This window comes from Pteropus medius, unplaced genomic scaffold (genome assembly GCF_902729225.1).
Source record: "Pteropus medius unplaced genomic scaffold, Ma_sr-lr_union100, whole genome shotgun sequence".
Lineage (NCBI taxonomy): Eukaryota > Metazoa > Chordata > Mammalia > Chiroptera > Pteropodidae > Pteropus > Pteropus medius.
This window is the reverse complement of record NW_024348531.1, coordinates 175,270-197,196: the sequence shown is the minus strand read 5'-3', so window position 1 is coordinate 197,196 and position 21,927 is coordinate 175,270. Positions and strand designations below refer to the sequence as shown.

The following is a 21,927-nucleotide window of genomic DNA, read 5'->3' as shown; positions in this document are numbered from 1 at the left end:
AAAAAAAAACTTGGACCCCCCTTTGATATGTTTTCCACCAGTCTGAGCATGTCTGTAAATTCAGCACTACTCTGTCATGATATTCTTTCTCTCTCTCAAGCCTGAGCTATTTTATAATTTAAATTTTTTTACATTTTAAAGTGAACTATTTTATGAAGTGATGCTACTTACAACTTTTTTGACAATAAAGCAACTCTTGTCCTGGGCTGTGTGTACAGGGACAGCCAAACCCAAGTAGGCTCTGCTTGGGGCCCAACCCCAGCCAGTCTGTGTGCTTTCAGCAAAATTCTAGAAACACTTGAATGCAGCTATGCAGTTATCACAGAATTACTTCTCTGAGGTCACTCTTCATATTCTTTCATAAATCCCAGAATACAAAAGTTACTGCTCCTTGAACACAGAGGATGAATGCCCCTATCAGAAAGCTTGGCTCCCCATGGAGCCCGAGTCCCCAGCTGGTCAGGGCCTGGGTACCGGCTTCCCCAAGACTTGCGCCTGTGTCCTCCGTCTGTGCACCTCTGGGCTGTAGGATAGAGAGCTGAGACCCCATCCTCCCCGTCTACCCTGGTCTTCAGCTTCCTGCCATAGCTCTGGGACTGACAGGGTGCCAGGATAAAACCACAAAGTGGGCACTGGCCTGGGCCTCAATCCTCACTGCAACCTCCAAGGTGGCCCTGTCATTTTCATTTTACAGATAAGAAGGCAGAGGGTAGGACAGGTGAGGGGCTCATTCAGGCCTCAAGAGGGAAATGGCCACTTAGATCTGAGGTTGCAAGAAGGCTAGGCAGCCTCACACTAGCAGAGCAGTGGGTCTGGGGTGGCTGGGGCTCCCACACGTTGGATTTTAGACTAAGAGAATCACACAGGTGAAGCTCTAGAAAATTTGACCTTCTTCCTCCCAGTGTGGCCTCTTTCCTTTCAGGAGAAACCGTGTGGCACTCATGGCTTTGAGGATTAATGAGGACCTCCCCTAAATTCTCCAAATGCTAGCAGAGGCTGCCACATCCTACTCCACTATTTATGGTTGTCATATACACTATACACACCACACACGCACACCCGATACACTATATATATGCCATATACCATACACACATACATCACACACACACATTACACACACACACACACTACAGGCTTCTCTCACAGAAAAGCAGTGTGAACAGAACTCAGGGACACAGGACGTCCTACTAGCCAGATTCCCCCTACCCCTGAGAAATGCTAAAACCCTGGAAGTCCACCTTTGTGGCCCAAAAATCTTTTTGACAAAGACACAGGGCTGGTTTGCACTGAGGGTGGCCAAAGTTAGCAAATAAAAACATCCAGTAAAATTTAAATTTCAAATAAACAGAAATCCAAACTTTATCTGGCACCCCTACCTACACCTCTAATTCCCCTTCTGGCTCAGATTCCCCCTGCAGGTGAAATGAGGGTCTGGGCCCTTCTGCCACAGCTATGACATTTCATGTTGTAGGCCAGTCCAGGAAAAGTAAAATGCAGGAATGGTCATCAAGTGTCCCCAGCGGTAGCCAGGTCCCTCACAGCTGTTTGCTGGCACAGGTTCCCATCTTCAAACAATGAATACAGCACAATCTTCACTCGATTTTTTAAAATCGCGCTTTCCAATCTCCAGGCACCCCACTTCCTTGCACCACTTTGGCCGTCACTCATTTGGAATGTGTCCGAAACCCCTCTTCAGTCCACTGAAGCCTAACTTCTTGACTTGTCAGAAAGGAAGGACTGACCTGGGGTCATGGGGGGCTGGTGGCATCACGGTGTGATAGTGTCAGCCTGCTCTAGTGGGTGCCCTGAGGCCAGGCCAGTGCTACCTGATCCTTGCCTATCCTGCCACTGTCAGGTAAACGCGCTGGACGTAACAACCATGAGTGCAGCCCCCGCCCCAGGAGCACCCCTGGAACCACCCTCAGGAGCCCCCAAAGGGTACATGGGGATGGGTGTCTGAGCTGCCCCACCTCCCCATTGAGGGATGGCCAGTGGAGCCACCCCTGAGTCCCCATGGCAACAAGGGTCCAATGGGTAGGCTCCCTGAGGCCTGTGTTGAAGGGAAGAAACAGGCTACAGAACAACCAGTGCAAATGAAATCACTTACAAAGAACATGCACAATAAAAACAGTTTCCGAGGGCAAACACATGGAAAAGGTGGGGGCTTGGTCGGGTCAGACCCCATGCTGTTGGGATGTTGTGGGGCAGGGCCAACAGGACATAGTGGGGGCAGCTTCTCGAGGAAATGCCCTCCTGGGTCCCCTTGAGGTGATTCCAGTTCCTTGTGTGGGGGCTGCTGTGGCAGACCCCCTCCTGGGGTCCTGGTGACTAATCCACTCAAACAAATTCCAAGGGATGCACACATGAGGGAATCCCCTTGAGGCCGACTATACCTTCCAAGGGCTGGGGCCAAAAAGATGCCTGCTAGGCTCTGTCCTGAACCACAGCCAGTGCTGGGGCAGAGAAACCCAGCCACCTGGGCCAGCACCAGGAGTGCCACTCTCAAGGACATGACAGAAGGATAGACCTGAGCACCAAGAACCACCACTTGGTAGCCGAGCACCAAGAACCATCACTTGGTAGCCAAGCCCCAGGCCCTCAGCGGAGCCAATCCATCTGGAAGGCCCTAAGGAAGGCCCTCCCCAGCCTAGCTCCCCAACCAGGCGAAACCCTTCCCAACCTCAGGGCCAGCCTCCCGGGCTTTCCCACAGCCTGAAGGGCAGCAGACCCCTTCGGGAGGTGCCAAGACACCAGAACCTTCATCCAGCAGGTGAGGTGACAGCCACGAGGGCTGGGACAGATGGACGCTGCCACTTCCAGCTTTCCTGCTCAGCATCGCCACTCATGGAAGTTCAGTCAGGGCACCCTGGGCACCCTGCTGACTGTCCATCTTTTGCAAACACCCAGTGTCCTTTCCCGCAGCCTTTCCAGTGGAATGGGAGCCATGTCTCAAGGTTCTAGTGACACGGAAGTTGGCAAAGCTCCCACCAAGCACAGGACCACATTCAGGGGGGCCGTGTCATTAAAGACACGACCAATTTCACCTGTCGGAATAAGCAGGGCTCACAGCATGCTGAGACTGTGTGAGTCAGGCTTTCCTGTCTCCTCTTAGTGGCATCTAGACTTCTCCTGGGCCCCTGAGTTTTTGGTCACCACAGGCAGCAGGCCTCCCATCCAGGGGGATGAGCAGCTGAAGGCTGCAGGGGCAGGCCGGCCCTCTTGAAGAAAGAACTGCAGCAGCCAGTCAGCTGAGCTACGGGAGGTGCCAAAACAGGTAGGGGGTGCTGGCTGGTGCTACGTGCAACTGTCTTCCTTCTGCTATGGGCACGGGGTCCTGATAGAAACAAGGAAACCTCGTGACACATTTGTCCAAAGTTGCCTACCACGATAGCCATGTGCTTGACCTTAGGCTTTGAGCACCCTATAGCTGTCTCAGCAAAGATCCCGGACCCAGAAAACAAGAGAGAAGGAGCCCTACTAAACAGAAGGGTCAGGAACGTGGAATCAGGAGGCAGCTTGCCCAAGAAGTTGGACGGTTGGTAAATGAGCAACTAAGGAAATGTGCACTCATGCTGGCTGCCATGGACACAATGATTCAAACAGAGACAAGTTATCAAATCTGAAATATTATGGTATGACCCAGTCCCGTGAGAGAGGAGTGAAACTAAGTTAATATGACGCTCAGTGAAGTAGAGTAAGTGGATCGACTTCAGGATATCGACCTTCTGTTTGATGGAATCCCTCACAGGAACCCCAGGTCCACCAAGAACAAGATACTTTTGTAAAAAGAAGAATTAGGGAGAGGAACAAGCTTTCGGCTACAAGACAAGTAAGGTCTGAGGATCTGCTATACAGAATAGGGACTAGAGTTCATAATGTTGTGTTGTATACTTAAAATCTGCCAAGACTTAAAAACTTCAGTGTTCTCACACACACAGAGAAATGGGTGACTATGCGAGGTGAGGGATGTGAAGGTGGGAATCCTTTCACAAAGTATACGGACATCAAATCATCATGGTGTACGCTTTACACATATTATAATTTTATTTGTCGATTATACTTCAGAAAAGCTTAGAGGGAGGGAGAAGGGGAGGTAAATGGGGTAAAGGGGGTCAAATATGTGATAAGAGAAAGAAATCCAATTATAGGAGGTGAACATAGTGTAAATATATATATGCCTTACTGTTAAAGTGTATAGCTGAAACTTATTGGATTTTGTTAATCAATGTCACCATAAAAAATAAAATAAATAAATAGCTGAAAAATTTTTAAAAATCTTGTAAATTGTGTAAGAAAAAGAGCAGAACAGGGTCTCTTCGGACATGCACACAAGTGGTATAGACCAGCAGTGTGGACATGCACACTGTAAAGCATGTGTGCCTGGTGGTGCATCTGTACCCATGTGCATTCACGTGCAGTACAAAGTGTGTCTGGCACACTCAGAAAAGGACAAGTGCACAGACACAGACACGGTGTTTTCAGGCTATTCCAGAATGAGCATTGTGAAAATGAATGATCATACTGTGAATGTGGTCAGAAAATATTTTCTGTGAAAACCAAATCCTAAATTTCTCAAGGCGTACATTATTATTTTCGGAATTCTATCTTTACTGTCATACCGAAAGTAGATCCAACTGAAAGTGGCTTAGGTTGCCCTACTCTACCTCCAGGCAGAGCATCTGTAAATATAACTTAGTATCTGTAAGTATCTGAGTGTATATGAGTAATCATTTAGTATTTGTAAATTATGGTTTAAAGGCCCACGCAGGAGGACTTCCCGTTTGCAGAGTACTAACACCTCGGACTGGAACTAGCCTGTGCTGGTCCATGCCCTCAGCCTATCTGGTAAGACTGTCTGTTAGGCTCTATTCAGGGGCCCCCACTGGGGTCAGACCCTCATCGGCCTTGCAAACCACACATTCTGTGACAAAAGGCCCCAGCTGTTCTCCCCTCATGCAGAGAGCAGTAACTAGGAGCTTAGTTGCTGGTCTGTAGAAGGAAAATGTCAAGGCACACTGAGGAAACTCAGTTCATGGGCCTTGATGTCCTCCAAAGCTGCTGTGTACTTGGGTCCCCACGTAGGGTAGGACACTTGGGCACGAGAGTAGCTGGAGACAGGACGGTCCTGCTGTTCTGGGAAGTCACGGGGTCTGAGGTCAGAGGGCCTCAGTTGCTCTTCCTAGTGCAGTGGGGGTCCACTCCCAACTCACCAGCCTAAGGCCCCCACCCCTGGGATAATCCCAAAGGAGGACATGGGGATCTGACTCGGCAGGGCCCTAGGAGCCTTGAAACTCCACCTGCACAGGGACTGTTGGGGCAGCTCAGGTCATGGGTGCTGATGGGGCCCCTTCTCAAAAGACAGGCTGCAGGCTAGGCAACATGCATTACTGGGGGGTCACTTCAGAAGGCGGGGTGTCGGAAAGGCAAAGACACTCCCACTCCACCATGGCCTTTAGAGTCAGGGGTCCTGGAGTGGACATCCCCTGCCTGCTCCCAGCTGTGAAGTGGAGAGACACTCAAGCCTTAGTGTCTATAAAACCCACAGTCCACAAAATCTGTGAAATGAAAGGTTGGGCGGGATGACTTCTACATTGTCAATATTATTTTTGTAATTATTTTATTTCTGATTATAAAAGTAATATTATGCTCCGAATAAACTGGAAAGTGAAGTAGAAAATCAGTAGGAAAAAAAAAATACTCTTAGACCTTTTAACATGTTGGCGTCTTTCCTTCCTGTGTTTTCTGTTTTAAGTAATGAACATTGACTATCATACTATATAGACAATGCTGAATGTTGCTTTTGCTCCCATTTAATGGTATAGCATAAACTTTTTCACATATTATTAAAACCTTATTGTAAACATCATTGTTAATAACTGCATAATTTCCTATTGTGAGTATATTACAATTTACTTAATCATCCCTTCAACTTTATCATCTCAGTCTGGAATCCTTGATACAGTAAATGAATGTGCAGAATGTCTCTCTGTTTTTAAACCTATTCCAGTGGATTTTTAACAGATATTCCAGATAAAGACATGGTTGCTTTAAAAATCAGAAGCAGGTTTTGGAGCACCTATTCCAGCCATTTCTAGGGAAATAAATTGTATGCAGTCGTAGAGCAAATATCTCTGTTTGGAAGCTCTGAGAATTACAGCCTGCCACCTGGATAAAAAACCCTGAGAGATTCACAAGATGACTGGGAAGACAAATTTGACCTGAGAGTAAATACAGTCCAAGGTCACATTAACAGTAATATGGACTCTAGACCAAGGGAGGTGAGGCCCTTATCTATAGGCTCCCCCACATCCCTGAGGGCACCAACATGGAGGGTACTTGGGGGTGGGGCCTGGGGACCAGCTCTATGCTTCAATTCTCTAGGAGGCAGCCCTAGAAAGAAAGGTGGGCTGGGTCCCCACTGCTGCTGCATCTGGAGAAGGGAGAGACTGGTGCTCTCCAAGGTCCTGTCCTACTGGAACATTCTGTGATCTGTTCTTTGCCTCCCACCTTCTCCCAATAAAGGACAAGAAAAGCAAAGATTAGGATATGGAAACCTGGACAGGCTCTGGCCAGGTCCTTCCCAGGGCTCCAGAGGCCATGACTGCAGGGTGTGGGACTTGGAACAGGGTCAGCACTGTGGCCTCCTGCGGCAAGTGCCTTCTGAGGGGTTCCCGACCCTTGTGGCACCGGGACCATGAGGCTAAGATGCCATAAGATGGACTTCCAGGGACACTTCAACAGCAGCCAGCACTGGCTGGGGGTCAGTGAGCAATGGTGAAAGGACACTGGCTATGCCATACCACTTCCAGTCTAGCAGCATGTACCTGGGGCTCCTGAGCTGCTCTGAGTATTGGTATTCCCATCCCTAAATCGAGGATCCCCATTTGGCTCACAGAGCCATCTGAGGACAAGATGTGGCACACATGGACTTCACACAGAGGGAGCACCAGAGCCTTATGTCCATCCAAGGGACACTCACTGACAGACACCAGACAGCACAGAATTATGCCTCATCCATAAGTTCCACCCTGCAGATGGGACATTTCCAGAAAGACTTGGAAGGATTCTCTTGCCAAGCAGTGGGTAAGAAGGGCAGACTGCCAAGTGTCACTGGGTGACTTCACCAAGAGTCTTTTCTTTCATTAACTAGGAGTGTGTTCACATCACGCTGACAGGCCAGTGCCGGGAGTGACTGCACATTATCCAGAAGTGGACACTCAGGTATGTCCTCCTGCATCCAGACCAATAGCCTCAGCAAAGTGACTGTCTACACAAGGTTCCCCCAGGAGTTTAAGAACAGACCTGAATCCTAGAATCCCAGACTGTCAGGAGAGACATGGAGGAAAAAAGACAAGCCAGCTGGCTCTGCAGCACCTCAGGCCTCCAGTGGCCAGCTTTGAGGGAAGCTGGTGATGGGCTGGCTCCTGACCCATGCTTCCAATGAGAGAGCAGGCCTTGGGACCTTTGAGAGCTGGCCAGGTCCCCAGGTAACAAAGAAGCCCCCAAAACCACAAATGGGCCTGCAGGGAAGGCAGGCCTTGATCGAATAAGCATCAAGTAGCCTCCTGATCCCAGAACCTCAAGTCCAGCTGGCCACAGCCCCCCAGCTGAGAAGGGGCAGCCAGGCCACACGACGAAGACCTGGGAGTGGGGCCACAAGCACTGCTCACTGAGTCACAGGAGGCACAGGCTCCACACTCAGTGTGTGCTGCTCGGGACTCAGGGGCCCTACCCTACGGACAGAACCAACCAAGAGGGTCCATCCTTTCTGGGGACACCTCAGGGTCTGCAAAGAGCAGCAGGAAACTGAGAGGAAACTGGTATGCAGCCTCCATTTCTCGTTTGTGAAAGAGGGGCTTAAACCAAGTGCCCCCGGGACATCCTGCTCCAAAGGTGTGTATGGAAGGCAGGAGCCAGAGTGTACAGCACAACATGTGCCTGTGAGGCAGGGACTGGAGTGGCCCGAACTCTTCACTTAATCAGCTTTTCAGAGAGGAGGTTCAAAAGGCCAATCTAATTGCATCTTTCTTTTCCAAAGAGTAGTTTGAAATCTAACATAATATAAGTTGGAGACCTAGAAGAAACTGTGAAGAGGGAAAAGTATTGTGACCCTAAACGGTAGCCCTTATGATCAGGGCCATGTGGAGAGCATCCCTGTGTCCATGCCTCAGGAACTACCAAGGGGCTACTGAGTGATGCTGCTTCCTTGGAGGACCACAGGAGGCTCCATGAGCAGTCAGGTGCTCACATGAGGGCTGGGGTGTGTGAGGGTGCCTGGGAGGAGGGTGCACGAGTCTGAGACATGGCTCCTCAAAAGCACAGAAACCATGAAGGGTCTTTGGTGTCAGGGTCACAGGACAAAGGAGTCTGAGAAGTTACCAGGAGAGCAGGGGGCCAAGGAGACCAGACAGCTGGGCACACAAGGCCTCTGGTAAGAGAACCAGGAGAAGGCAATGGATGGCGATGGAGCAAGGGCTCCTTATCTGTGACCAGGGTACAGCGGTGATGTGAGGTGTTAACAATTGGGAAAACTAAGCTAGAGACAGGCACAAACTCTACCATATCTGCAATATTTTTGTAAACCTAAACCAATTCTAAAATAAAAAGTTTGGAGGAAAACAAAATGAAGGCTGACCTCATAGCAGGACTCAGAAGAAAGGGAGAGGCGCTATTTAGTAAACAGGTAAGCTTTCAGCCTCTGCCAGTCCCAGAGGTCTAGGGGGCCCGGAGAGCCGCTGGGGCAGGAGGAGGGAAAGGACAGGGACACTCGCATCACCTATCTGAGGAAGGCTGTCTCTCAGTTACCTCTCAGATTTAACCTGCTCTTTTTGTCTTCATTAGAAAGCATCTGGGCCACTTATAAAATCCTACAATGGCAGGGAGGAAAGAACTTAAAAGTTGAGTGAGCTCAATAATTAAGACAACTGCAGGCTGAAACAATAATAAAAATAACACATAATGTAGTATAACATGACTGTACACTAAAACTACAGTGAGATACAATGTTTCACCTTCCTGTTTGAATTGACAAAAATCAAAAAGTTCAGAAACAGTGCTGCCTGGTATGGAGGAAAACTGGTACAATTTGTACCAAATTGGTACATCTGAAGATTTTAAAACCTGAAAAACTGTGGGCACCTTTCACCCCAAGACCTTACATCGTGGACTTTACCAACAAATACACTTGCATACATGCCAGTAACCGTATGTACCAGAATGATCCCTGCGCAAAACTAGAGTAGCTCAAGATGAGAAGCAAGCTCGCCCCTAGCCTGAAGACCAGGAGATGAGAAAATGCATCCCAAAGCGAGTGTGAGACCCACTGTCAAAGGCACAGCAGCGTCCCCAGCACACTGGTGTTCCTGAGGAAATGGAGAGGGGTGGTTGTGTGACCCAAGTGCTCTATGAACAGATATCTCTGGAGCTGGAATTCGGGGGAAGACAAGCTTTCCCTACATATTCTTTCATTTTTTAAAAAAATTAGCTAATATTCTATTTTCAAATTCATTCAATTTGCTATTTTTAAATGAATAAATGCAGTTTTCCTTAACACGATAAATAAATATAAGACGGGGGGTCGGAAGCTCCATTTTCTGTCTGATGAACACAAACACGTTCTGTACAAGTTCAGTTGCCTCCTGCCCTCAACTGGGTGTGACTATGTTCCCCAGGGACATCTGGTCACAAATGAGGGCACTTTTGCTGTCACAGCTGGGGGCTGGGGGGGGTGTGCTCCTGGATTAGTGGGCAGAGGCCAGGGAAGCAGCTGCACACTCTGCCATCAGACTCCCCGGCCCCAATGTACAGAGTCGGGCTGAGAAACCCTGATCTAACTACACACTATTTCCCCTGATATGCCCAGTTTGGGGCTAGTTTCAATTATTAAAAAGTTTTTTCTCACACTGAACCCAAATCTGTCTGCCTCCTCCAAGCTTTAATCCTGCACTCGGTTCCTTCACAGCCCAAGGCACAGACAGGCACTGAGTGCCAGCAGAAGCAGAACCACGTGGTGCACTCTAGTCCCACCAAAGCCCACTGCGTTACACGTCCACCTCCATATCTGGGGCTGGGACCAAATTACAAATGTCTGATGTCTGCACAGTGGACAGGTGGCAAGGGCTTTTGGCAGGCAGGGGCCCAAGCAAAGCCCATGGCAGTGCCGGGACCAGACTGGGGCTGGCTACCCAAGCACCCAGACTGGGGTCAGAGGGTCACCATGATGACATGGACCCTGGGAACCTTGAGGCCAAACAGCAGCTATTACTTCCACCCTGCAGCATCTCAGGTGGAGGTCAGGGCAGGAGCAGTATCCAGCGACTCCAGCCTTCCCAAGGGGCAAGCTCGGTGGACTGACAGGACTTCCATCCCCAGGACCCTAGGACCCCATTCCTTACTCCTGGGCCCAGCTGGCCCCTAGCTGGTCTCTTTCCAATCTGCCCCTACATACATGGCCCAAAGCCCTCTGAACTTAGTGAACTAGAGAATGTTATGCCCCTAGATACTAACTTGAGGATAAAATGGGAACTCCCATCCCTGGCCTATAGTCCAGGGGCATCCCCACTGCATCATCCCTCCGACATGGTGCACTCTGGGTCACCTGTGGCCACCATCCAGCTGCCCTAGCCATGAGGATACCCTATACTGCCTATGGGGCTGGCCACTGGTATTTGTCACCCAGTAGCACAGGGACCCCAAGCCTTCCTCAGTGCTTCATTCACTGCCCTGAGGTGCTAGACTAGATGAACTGATAGGCTCCTTCACTTGGCGGGCAAGGAGCCAAGCCCCTGACCCCCACAGCAGCCTGTGTGCAATGCCCAGGTTTTCTGAGACAGGGCAGTCCTGGCTGCTTTGGTGTCCAGGGTGAGCACAGTCTGTAAGCACTAGCAGGAACTGCACAACACTGTCCTCGTTGCTCACGACAACTGGAGTGGAAAGTGGGGCTGGGAGGTACCCCAGGCCTGGGCAAAGCCCCAGGGATGACTTATCAATGGGTGACCTGGGTCAGCTGCTGGCTCTCTCCCAGCCAGATTCTCCGAAGCAGGTCTGGGGGCAGTGCCCACAGTGCCTTCAGGGAGCTGCTAAGAGGAGGAGATAACAGAAAGTACCTGGTGCTGGGTGCAAACGAGTGGCAGGAAACACCCCACACACCCCCACCACCACCACCACCACCACAAGCTCTCTTTTTATGAGCTGCATATACAAAAAAGCTGGGGAGAGATTAGCCAGAGCTGTTAGAAATTCTGGGAAAGAGACTCCACAGGCACCAATGGCAACTAATCCTCGGAGTTCCACAAACATAGGCAGAAGAAGCTTTAGGGAGAACCCGCCTCCTGCTCCGACATGCACCCCTGTGTTGCTTCATGTAGTACTGCAGGATCCCCCTCCACACAGGGTCTGGGGAGTTCTCAGGAAGCCCCACCTGCCCCTCCCAGCCTTGTTCATCTGGGAGTCAGACTGGATCAGGATGCAGTTTCTGGATTTTTCCAGGATGCCAAGTGTCATGCTGCACCAGAATCTAGGCCTCAGTCTCTCCTGCAGGAAAATGGAGCCCAACCCCACCACCAAATCTGTGTCATCTCTCCAGCTGAAGGCAGGTCAGCCCAGGAAGGTGGTGAGATAGGGCCTGGGCAGGGAAGGGCCCCATGCCCTGCTGGGAAAAATTTCATGTTCCAGAAAACACTTTCTCACTGCCCTTCCTGCTCAGCCCAGCTTCCCGGAGATTCGCATCCACACTCTGCCTTGATGGGATTTCTAAGGGGACAGTAAAATGAAGCGCAAAGTTGCAAAGTTACAAGAAGATCTTCAAGCATCAGAGTTCACATATATGTTGGTCTAGGATTGCCAGCCACAGTGAGTTGAGAGATCCAAGCCGAGTCTGGCTACCCCAGGGATGGGTGTTGATGAGGCTCAGACCTGGCACCAAGGCACTCTCCAAGGCCCATCCAGATACTCACACTGTCCAGAAAGGCAGGATCTGTGCCCAGGCCACGGCCCTGTGAAGCAGAAAATGCCACCCCGTTTGGGGGGACCCAGCCCAGGGTGCACACAGCCAGAGACTGCTTAAAGCTTCCTTGGAAACATGGCGCATCGTTCATTCAACAGCCTAGGCTACCATCTCAGGCACTTGTTCACTGTTCTCATGCTCTACTCAGCTCAGGAAGCGGTGCTGACCCATCCTGCAGGTTCAGGTCCCTTGGGACCCGCCTGCCTTCTGGGGTCTCAGATACCGCCCCCCCCCATAACTCTCATCAATAAAGAGGCACTGGTGGAGGAGCTGTGGGATAGACATATCGCTGACATCCAAACTCGTCATGTTGCCCTTTTTATCTCCACAAGCTGATCTCTCCAACCTGAGTTTGCTCGTCCTCCAGATCAGAAAAGCCCATCACCACCAAGTCTTCAGGGGTGGTGGGAAGGTCAGAGAGCTCATGTACAACACACCTAGCAGTGGGCCCAGACCTGCCCCATTATGGCTTCCTCGAAAGTCAGGGTAAAGGAGATGGAGCCCTGCATAGGGGATCTCCACACAATATAAGGAGCTCTCCACACATGTAGGGGAAATGACTAGCCCAGAATGACACAGGCAAGGCTTAACAAACACTTATAGTTCAAATGGAAAGGAGTCCCCTTCCCCCAGGCATGCAGACACTCTGGTCCCACAGCATCTGTGGGCATGCAGTTAAGTATGTGTACACATAAATGAACACCTGCGCCCTGCACATGTCTGGTTCTAGAAATTCAGTCACCACATGTTAAAAGGTAATTTAAAAAAAAAAAAACAAAACGGTAAAAGTACCAGCAATGAACAATCCAAAACAGAAATTACAAAAATGATCCGACTTACAATAGCATCCAAAGGAATAAAATATCTAGGAATGAACTTAACCAAGGGATGAAAGAGTCATACACTAAAAACTATAAAACATTACTGAAGGAAATCAAAGACCTAAATCTAAATTAAAAGATAGCCTGTGCTCATGGATCAGAGATTATAATATTGTTAAGATATCAATACGACCCAAAATGATCTACAGATTCAATGCAATCTCTGTCAAAATCACAACAGCCCTTTTTGCAGAAATAGAGAAGTCAATCCTCAAATTCATATGGAATTGCAGAGTCCTGAAAAGCCAAAACAAAAATTTGAAGAAAGAACAAAGTTGGAGGTCTCATACTTTCTGATTTCAAAACTTACTACAAAGCTACAGTAACTAAAACAGTGTGGTAGTGGCATAAAAGAGATATATAGACCAATGAAATGGAATACAGTCCAGACCTCATATGTATGGTCAAATGATTTTAAGTAAGGCCATCAATATTTTAACAGGAAAAGAATATTCTTTTCAATAAATGGTACTGGGACAACTGGATACCCACATGAAAACAAATGAAGTCGGATCTCTACCTCAAATTACATATAAAATTAACTGAAAATGAATAAAAAAATTAAATACAAAAGCTAAAATTATAAAACTTTTAGAAGCAAAGGGGTAAATCTTCATGACCTTGAATTTGGCAATGCATTCTTAGATATTACACCAAAAGCACAAGCAACAGAAGAAAAAGATAAATTGTACTTCATAAAAATTAAAAACCTTTGTGCATCAATGGGCATTACATAAAAATGAAAAGACAACACACAAATGGGAAAAGATTTACAACTCATATATCTGATAAAAATCCAGTGTCCAGAATATATAAAGAACACTTGCAACTCAAAAATAAAAAAACAAATAACCCAATTTAAAAATGGGCAATATGTTTCAATAGACATTTCTCCAAAGAAGATACACAGACAACAAGCACATGAAAACATGCTTAACATCAACAGCCAGTAGGAAAATGCAAATAGAAACCATGAGATACCACCTCACACCCAGTAGGATGCATATAATTTTAAAAAAAGAAAATAACAAGCATTGGTAAGGATGAGGAGAAATCAGATTGCTCCTACACTGGTGGTAAGAATGTAAAATGGTGCAGCCACCATGGAGAACAGTTTGTTGGTTACTCGGAAAGGTGAACATTGAATAACCTCATGACTCAATAATTCCCAAAAGAACTGAAAACAGGTCTTCAAACAAATATTTGTACACGAATACTCATAGCAGCACTATTGACAATAATCATAGGTGGAATAAGTCCAAATGTCCATCAACAGATGAATAGATACACAAACTCTGGTCTATCCATATAATGGAGTATTATTCAGCCATAAAAAATCAATTAAGTTCTGATACAGGCTACAACAAGAATAAACCTAAAAACATTATGTTAACTGAAAGGAGCCACACACAATAGGTTACACATTGTATGATTCCTTTTATATGAAATGTCTAGAATAGATAAATTCATAGAGACAGAAAATAGATGGTAATCCAGGACTAAAGGAAGAGGAATGGAAACCTGTTGTTTAAGAGATTTGTGGTTTTCTTTTGGGGTGATGAAAATGTTTGGGAACTATATAGAGGTGATGGTTGCACAACATTTTGAATGTATCGAATGCCATAAACTTTGCACTTTAAAATGGTTAATTGTATGGCATGCGAAACTAACGTGCAGCATGCTTAGCAGTGGGCCCTGACCCACCCCATCCTGGCCATGGTCAGCGTAAAGAAGATGGAGACCCGCATTTTTTAAAAAAAGATAAAAGGCTGGTTTATCCATTTGCCTGGACAAATACCACAAGGACTTCAGTTCTTGTGTTCTGAGATCAAAGCCAGCTACTGGTTGGAATTTTAACTTTGTTTTTCCAAGGATGAGCAGTGGACAGATCTTACATGCTTAAAGCACAGATCTTACACCCTTAAAGGGCCAGGTCCCATTCCAGAGTGCATGGTTAAGGTTATCCACCACGCCAAAAGCTAAGAATCAAGACGGAGCAAGAGAAGGAGAGGTGCAAAGATGGAGACACAATTCTAAGGGGAGGCTGGTGGGACACTGGGCACACCTGAGACATGAAGGTTGTTGAAAAGAGCCTGGCTTCCTCATCTGGCGCCGGATGCCACCTTCCTGCCGAAAAGATGTTCCCATCCACGTTTGCAAAACCACATGATGTTTCCTCACAACTCTGACAAGGCTCCCCAGGCTGGCATAAAACTCTTGATCTACAAGTCTGGCTCACATAAAAGAAATCCCGTAAGAGGCAAGGGATCTGCTTTGTTGGCCCAGGAATCCCACAGCCAGTATGGCACCCCACACAGAACACACCCCCCATAAATGTTTACTGAGAAATAAATGAAACTTCTGTCACTGAAGGACTTACCCAGCAACTTCGATTTTCAAACTCTTTAAAATCAATTCTACTGATTTGCTTCCAAAACACTTCAATAGAACAGGTGACTGAAAGAGGGCCAAGAAGCTTTGGGATGTCTGATGTTTAACAGAATTATTCTTATTTCCCAGAGACAGAGACTCTTTACATCAGAGTGGGGACAAGGTGAGGTAGCTGGGTCATCCCCTAAACCAACCGGACCACAGCATCCGGATGCCTCACCACAGGCAGGAGTGTAGGGGCGTGCTGGATCTAGTGGAAGACACAAGAAGCTGTCCAGTGCTAGGCCCAAGTGGTTTTGTGGCACCCTACTGGGGAGAAGGGTCACCATCACTGATGTGATGTCACATTTCTCTACCAAACACATAGACAAGACAGCTCAGAAGGCAACTAGCTGTAAAATCCATCCTTTTCTAATAAAAGCCAATTCCCAGGTGAAGCCCAATCAGTGCTAGTGACAGCCCGCTGGGCTAACAAGGTGCCCAGCCCAAGAGTAACCAGCCGCAGTCAAGACGGAGTGGAACATGGGCTCCTGGCTTCCTGCTGACCATGCTTACTGCCTAGCTCAGGGAGGAGGACTCTCCAGAGAATGTAGTGAGGGGTGCTGAGGGTGCCACGAGGACCACATCCTGGGAGCAGGCTCTGCCCCAAGAAAGGAGCTGCTACAACCAGGTTGTCAGCTGGTGCATTGCCAGAATCCTCCCAGAGTCAGTTACTGTGATCATGGGTAACCTCAGAGACTCCCTTCCAATCTCCCCCAAAATGGGTGTACTGAGGAATGTAGTGGATCACAGATGGGACAAGACAGAATTTGTTACTTCTACAGTTTATGTTTATTTTTTCAGGTCTATGGCAAGTATACTAAAGTTCTACTTCAGGGAATGATACAAAGTTTCCTTCTAAAATAAATATTCTGGAGAGTAAGGAGACATGAGAGTGAAAGGCACTGTGGGTCCTGGAACAGGAAATGAACAGTAAGCAGGAAACTTGGCGAAATAAACCTGCCAAGGCCTGTAGTCTGGTTGACATACTGCCTAGCATTTCTGCCTCAGTTTCCATGCTCACAGCATGATCTGGTGAGACGTTAACTCAGGGGAGGTGGAGTAATGGGGAAGCTCTGCCATTTTTGTAACTCTTGGGTAAGTCTAAAATTCTCTCAAAATAAAAAGTTATGGAATATTCAAAATTTTAAGACGTGAGATGAGTTATTGAACTGGAGTAAACAACGGTATAGGTAGTAGGTGGATCTGGAAAGAGGAGTAGGTCATCTAGGAATTTCTGGAGATTGGGAAACATGTCACATACATTCCTGTTACAGAGGAAAAGGGTGGCCCAGAGAGGTGGGTGGATTTACCCAGGGCTGTGAGGGCATGAGGGAGGGGAGAGGCAGGTAGAGACTCCAGGATGCAGTCCAGCCTCAGGGCTCACTTCTGCACGTGATCCTTGATTAGACGCAGAGATATGTCCCCTTGGCTGGGGGAAAGCACAGCCCCTTCTTTTCAGACCACAGGGCCACTCCACATAGGTGGAACTGAATCTGCACTAATCAAATAATCTGTATCTGTATGGGATCAAATCAAAGACCTTCGACAAGAAATAAGAAATACAAAGACAAGGCCTGCCCAAAACGATGCCTTTAAAACATCAGGACACCTCTGCCAGGGCCAAACCAGCAAATGCCACCAGTCCCTCAGGCCAACAACCCTCAGCCCCTTTCCCCTGCCTAGCCACCCGATCTCCAAGTCTAGCTCAGAGCTGGCCTTGCCTCCCCAGTCCGGTGGAGAGGGCCCCTGGGCAGTCAGAAAAAGGTCCTTCCAGGACCTCACACCTCCCCCAACCTGGACACCCTGGGAGCTCTGCAGGTCCNAGGGGCGCCGGCAGGCCTGGCCCCCGCCCCGGGCACAAAAGGGCGCGCGGCCGGCGGGCGGCGGGGCCCGGCCTGCGGGGCGCGCGGGCCGGGCCGAGCTCGGGGCCGGGGCCGGGGCCGGGGCCGGGGCCGGGGCCGGGGCCGGGCCGCGCTCACCTGCCGTGGAACCAGTCCTTGCAGGCGTCGCACTCGATCATGAAGCGGGTAACGTCGTAGGGCAGCCGGCAGACGCAGTACACCGGCACCGTCGCCATGTTCGCGCCGCCCGCCCGCCCGCCGCCCGCGCTGCGCTCCGGGTCGGGCCGGGCGGGCCGGGCCGGGCGGGGGCCGGGCGGGCCGGGGCCGGGGACGGGCCGGGGGCGCACGACAGCCCGCGCGCACCCGCGGCGCGTCCACACAAAGCGGGGCGCGCGCAGGCCGCGGGGAGCCGCCCGCCGGCCCGGGGGCGCAGGGCGCGAGTGTGCGCGGGGCCGGCGCGCGGGACACAAAAGGGAATGGACGCGCGGGGGCGGCGGGCGGGCGGGGAGCCGCGGCCCCACCGAAGGGACCCCCGGCCGCCGAGCGGCCTCTACGTCAGCGCCCCGGGTGGCGCCGCCTCCGCCCGCGGCCTGGCCGCCGCTCCCGCCGCGGGAAGGCGGGCCGGGGACCGCGGGGAAGGCGGGCCGGGAACCTGCTGGGGAGAAGATGGGCCAAGGACCCGCAGGGGAGAAGGTGGGCCTGGGGACCCTTCCGGGGGAGAAGGTGGGTCCGGGACCCCTCCGGGGGAGAAGGTGGGCTGGTGGACTCGCCGGAAAAGAAAGTGGGCCGGGAGACCCGCGGGGAAGGTGAGGAGGGGTGGGTAGAAGGAAGGCCCGTGGAAACACCCTGAGGGTGAAGATGGGCGAGGATGTGATCCGGGGAGAACATGGGGCGGGACCTAAAGGGAAGGCAGGTGGGGGGCCCCCTCACGGGGTGTGGGGTGAAAAGATTGGCTTGGGGTATAAGAGACCCCTCGGGTGCGGGCTGAGGCCATAGGATGCTATCCTTCAGAAGGCCGAAAAAACACTACTTGGCATTAACTTTGTTCTGATGAGCAGCATGGCAGGGGGTTCCTCCTGTTCCTTCCTGCGCCCCTACCTGCTGTCTTACCCCCTCGTTCTTGACTGGGGACACACACACCCCTTACACTACCCCGGACTTCCTTCATGTTCAGCCCTAGAGGAAGACAGAATTCAGGGGACCCAGGAGCACTGGCACAGTCAGCTCTGTAAAGAGAGAGCGATTATTTGGAATTGAGCTGCCCAGGAACCTGGTCAGAGCGCCCTGGCCTGGGTGATCTAGGGGGCGGGAAGGGCAACAGCCTCAAACCGCCTGTCTGTGTCCCAGATTGCTGATCCCGCTGGTGGCTGAGGCATAGGGGGTAGAAAGGTGCTGTTGCATTGCTCTGGGACTCACCCCCCACAACCTTTGTCCTAAAGTGGTTCTCCTGCCTCACCTGGCTGGTCAAGATTTTGGGGGTGTATGAGTGGGCTGCTCAGCTAGTAGGGATATTTTCTCAAGCCATCCTACAGCAAGACCTCTCTGCCCCTCCCAGCTGCTGTGTACTGTGGCCCCCTTGCTCATCTCAGGGGGCCGGAACAGAGTGGGCTCCTAAATTGGAATAAGGAACCTGTCTCTGTATATGCTTCCTCACTCTGTCCTGTCTTGACCACTGCAAGCTCAGAATATCAAACTCGGGACAGGAAGTCTGGTCCAGACCACCTCACAGCAGCATCTTTGACAGGCCCTCAGCTGCCGCCAACAGACTCTAAGGACCATTTGCTCCACTTGTGGGCAGCTTAGTTGAAGTCCTCACTTCTGAGTGAAAATCTGCCCTCACATAGTCAGCCATCCTCTTCCAACAGATGACCCCTTGACCACGGCCTCAGGAGTGCCCAGGACAGGGCCTTACTGGGAGGGACAAGCATGAGGAAGATGAGAATGGGGAAAATAAGAAGCTGGAGAAGGGTAGTGGGAGGAGAGGGATAAGCTTCCTTCCCCACCCCCTCACACCTTGGTGAGCTGCTCAGGGTCTGGAGCTAAGGCCTTCCTACCTGAGTTCCAGCTGTCACCTTCCTCTCCAAAGTCCTTTTTCCTGGTGACATTTTGTATGGCTCTGGGAAGGGAGTAACTGTTAAACATTGTCCACTGTTGACACCCTGGTGTGAATTAAAGCAGATAAACAGTGCTCAGCCCGCAAATCAGAGTGCGCAAGGAGGCCCAGAGAGCCTGCCTGGGCATTGCTGTTACCTTCCCCTCCAGCAGCACTGAAGCACTCCAACCAGCAGTGTCCACATCCACCCACATGTGGTCCCCTGAAGCCAGAAATGTCTGGAGACCCTTCTGGTGCAGTCCTCATCTCTGACACTTCCATTTTCTTGTTTGCAAATAATGATAATAGTTACCCAGTATCTATCAAATGCTTAGAGGTACAGTGCACTGTACTTAGTTCTTCCCAGACATGGACCAACACTCACCCAGCTACTGGTGAAGCACTTAGCATATCCCCTGGGTAGTGATGATTACATAGGCAACACTCACATTTAATACCTTAGGTGTTATTGCTGCCACTTTAGAGATAGGTATATAGATAGGCATCTTAGACAGGTAGGATTGGTGCCGTTTCCAGAAGTGAAAACAGGCTCAAAGCAGTTAACTGCCTCATGAAGGAGGTCAGTTGGCTGACGAGAGTGGGGAGCAGGCCAGGAGCCCAGACTAAATTCAGAGCCAGAGCCTATGCTGCTCCCCTTGGTCACTCTCCTAGGGTACCCTGAGCACACAAAATATCCTGGGAGCCTGTTATCCTACCCCCAGTTATTCATTGCTGACTTTGGGGAATCTACCTGCATCTGGAAGTGTCCACTGAGACTTTGCTGTTATTCAGAGCTGTTGCATGGCTGCCTGCTGAATACAGACTAAAATAAATCTCAACATGGATCCCAAAGTCTTCCTCTCTTTGGCTCCTTCTTATGACTTCCCCGTTGTCTCTCATCAAAAAGCCTTCCCTTTTCCATATTCTCCCGACCTCTCATTCATTTACTTAAGCATGTATCGAGCACCTGCTCTGTGCTGAGCAGTGCTATAGCTGTTTGGTAGCCCCTGTGGAGCACTGAGAAGTCTCAAGTCTTCTGGAGCTGGTACTGCAGTAAAGGGAGACAGCGACACATATGCAAGTACTGGTGGACTGGATGCCACAGTGCCCTAGGGAAATGGGCCCAAAGTAGGTGCTCGGCAGAGGTGACCTGAGAGCAGAGGCCTGGATCTTGCAAGGGCTCACAGAGAGGGGAAGAAGAGCAAAGGGAACTTCCTCATAAGGACCCGGAGAGGAGGGGTGCAGTGGTCTCAGAGGTCCAGGCATCCTCTCTGGCCACAGGTATACCTGGAGCTCTGCTGCCTTAAGCTTGGTGTCCTCTCCATGTGGTCTGCCTTTGCCTTAATGCTCACCCACCAAGTCCACCTCTTTCCCCAGGGCACAGCATCCCGGAGTCTGTGAGCATCAAGACTTCACCACCCACCCCAAGTGGCCTAGCCTCCTGCAGGCATAAGACGGTGGGCTCCCAAGGTGCTGCCTTCACCCTGGTACCCCAATGAAGCACTGCACACTGTAGCACTGCACACCTAGCTGTGAGCATTTGCGGCCAAGACCTTTTGTTCACCTTGTTACCTGATGGAAAACAGCATGTTCCAGTGTGTGTTTATTTGGTCACTCAACAATGTGCACTGAATGCTAGTACAGGTTTGTTTGTTTTTTTAAATTATAGTAATATACATTATAAAATTTACCATTTTAACCAGTTTTAAATGTACAGCTCAGTGGCATTAAGTACATTTACAGTGTAGTGCAACCATCACCAGTTCATCCTCAGAACATCTTCCCAAACTGAAACTCTGTCCTCATTAAACACTAACTCTCTACTACCTCCTCTCCCCAGTCCCTGGATACTGCCATCCTACTCTCTGTCACTGTGAATTTGATGACCCTAGGTACCTCATACACAGTCTTTGTCCTTTTGTGAATGGCTTATTTCACTTAGCCTAATGTCCTCAAGGTTCATCCATGTAGTAGCATGTGTCAGAACTTCCTTTTTAAGGCTGAATAATATTCCATTGTATGTATATATCATGTTTGGTTAGCCATTCATTGTCGATGATACAGGTTGTTTCCACATTTTGGCTATAATGACTTATTCTGTTATGAACATGGGTGTACGAATAGCTGTTCAAGTCCCCGATTTCACTTCTTTTGTATGTACGTACACCCAGAAGTAGAATTGCTGAATCATATGATAATTCTATTTTTAATTTTTTGAGAAAACACAATTTCCCACAGCACCTGCACCCTTTTACATTCCCCACCAACAATGCACAAGCATTCTCATTTCTCCACATCCTCATAGATACATATTATTTTCTCATTTTGGGGTATTTTATATGTATATTTGTTTTTTGATTATAGTGTGTGATTAATGTGTGTGAAGTAGTATTTCATTGTGATGTTTCAGTTTTATTTTGGCTCTACTGAAACTCCATGATCATTGTGGTTTTGATTTATATTTTTCTAATGATTAGTGATGTTGAGCATCTTTTCATGTGCATATGAAAAGATCTGTTTATCTTCTTTCTTTCTCATGTTTCCTTCTAAGAGTTTTACAGTTTCAGTTCCTAAGTTTAGGTCTTTGATCCACTTTGAATTAACTCTTGCATACAGTGTGAGGTAAGGGTCTACTGTTGTTCTTTTGCATGTAGATGTCCAGTTTTCCCAGCA

General features: G+C 49.4%; 2 protein-coding genes across 3 annotated transcripts in view; one reads left to right on the top strand and one right to left on the bottom strand.

Moving 5' to 3' along the window:
* PHF2 (PHD finger protein 2) overlaps positions 1-17,462 on the bottom strand; it is a 90,205-nt gene extending 72,743 nt beyond the window's left edge. The window contains 1 exon segment of the mRNA XM_039879816.1: positions 17,301-17,462. Within this exon segment, the coding sequence (XP_039735750.1) occupies positions 17,301-17,398 (98 nt within the window). The 5' untranslated portion in view covers positions 17,399-17,462.
* Positions 17,284-21,577, top strand: LOC120616451 (collagen alpha-1(I) chain-like). Of its 2 annotated transcripts, none has more exons than XM_039879818.1 (2): positions 17,284-17,885; positions 20,632-21,577. In XM_039879818.1, the coding sequence occupies exons 1-2, from the start codon at positions 17,397-17,399 to the stop codon at positions 20,653-20,655; spliced, it is 513 nt and encodes a 170-aa protein (XP_039735752.1). In that variant the 5' UTR covers positions 17,284-17,396; the 3' UTR covers positions 20,656-21,577. The 2 variants fall into 2 exon arrangements, with proteins under 2 accessions (XP_039735752.1, XP_039735754.1); XM_039879820.1 differs by having other exon boundaries at positions 17,292-17,855.
* Positions 21,578-21,927: the final 350 nt, after the last annotated feature.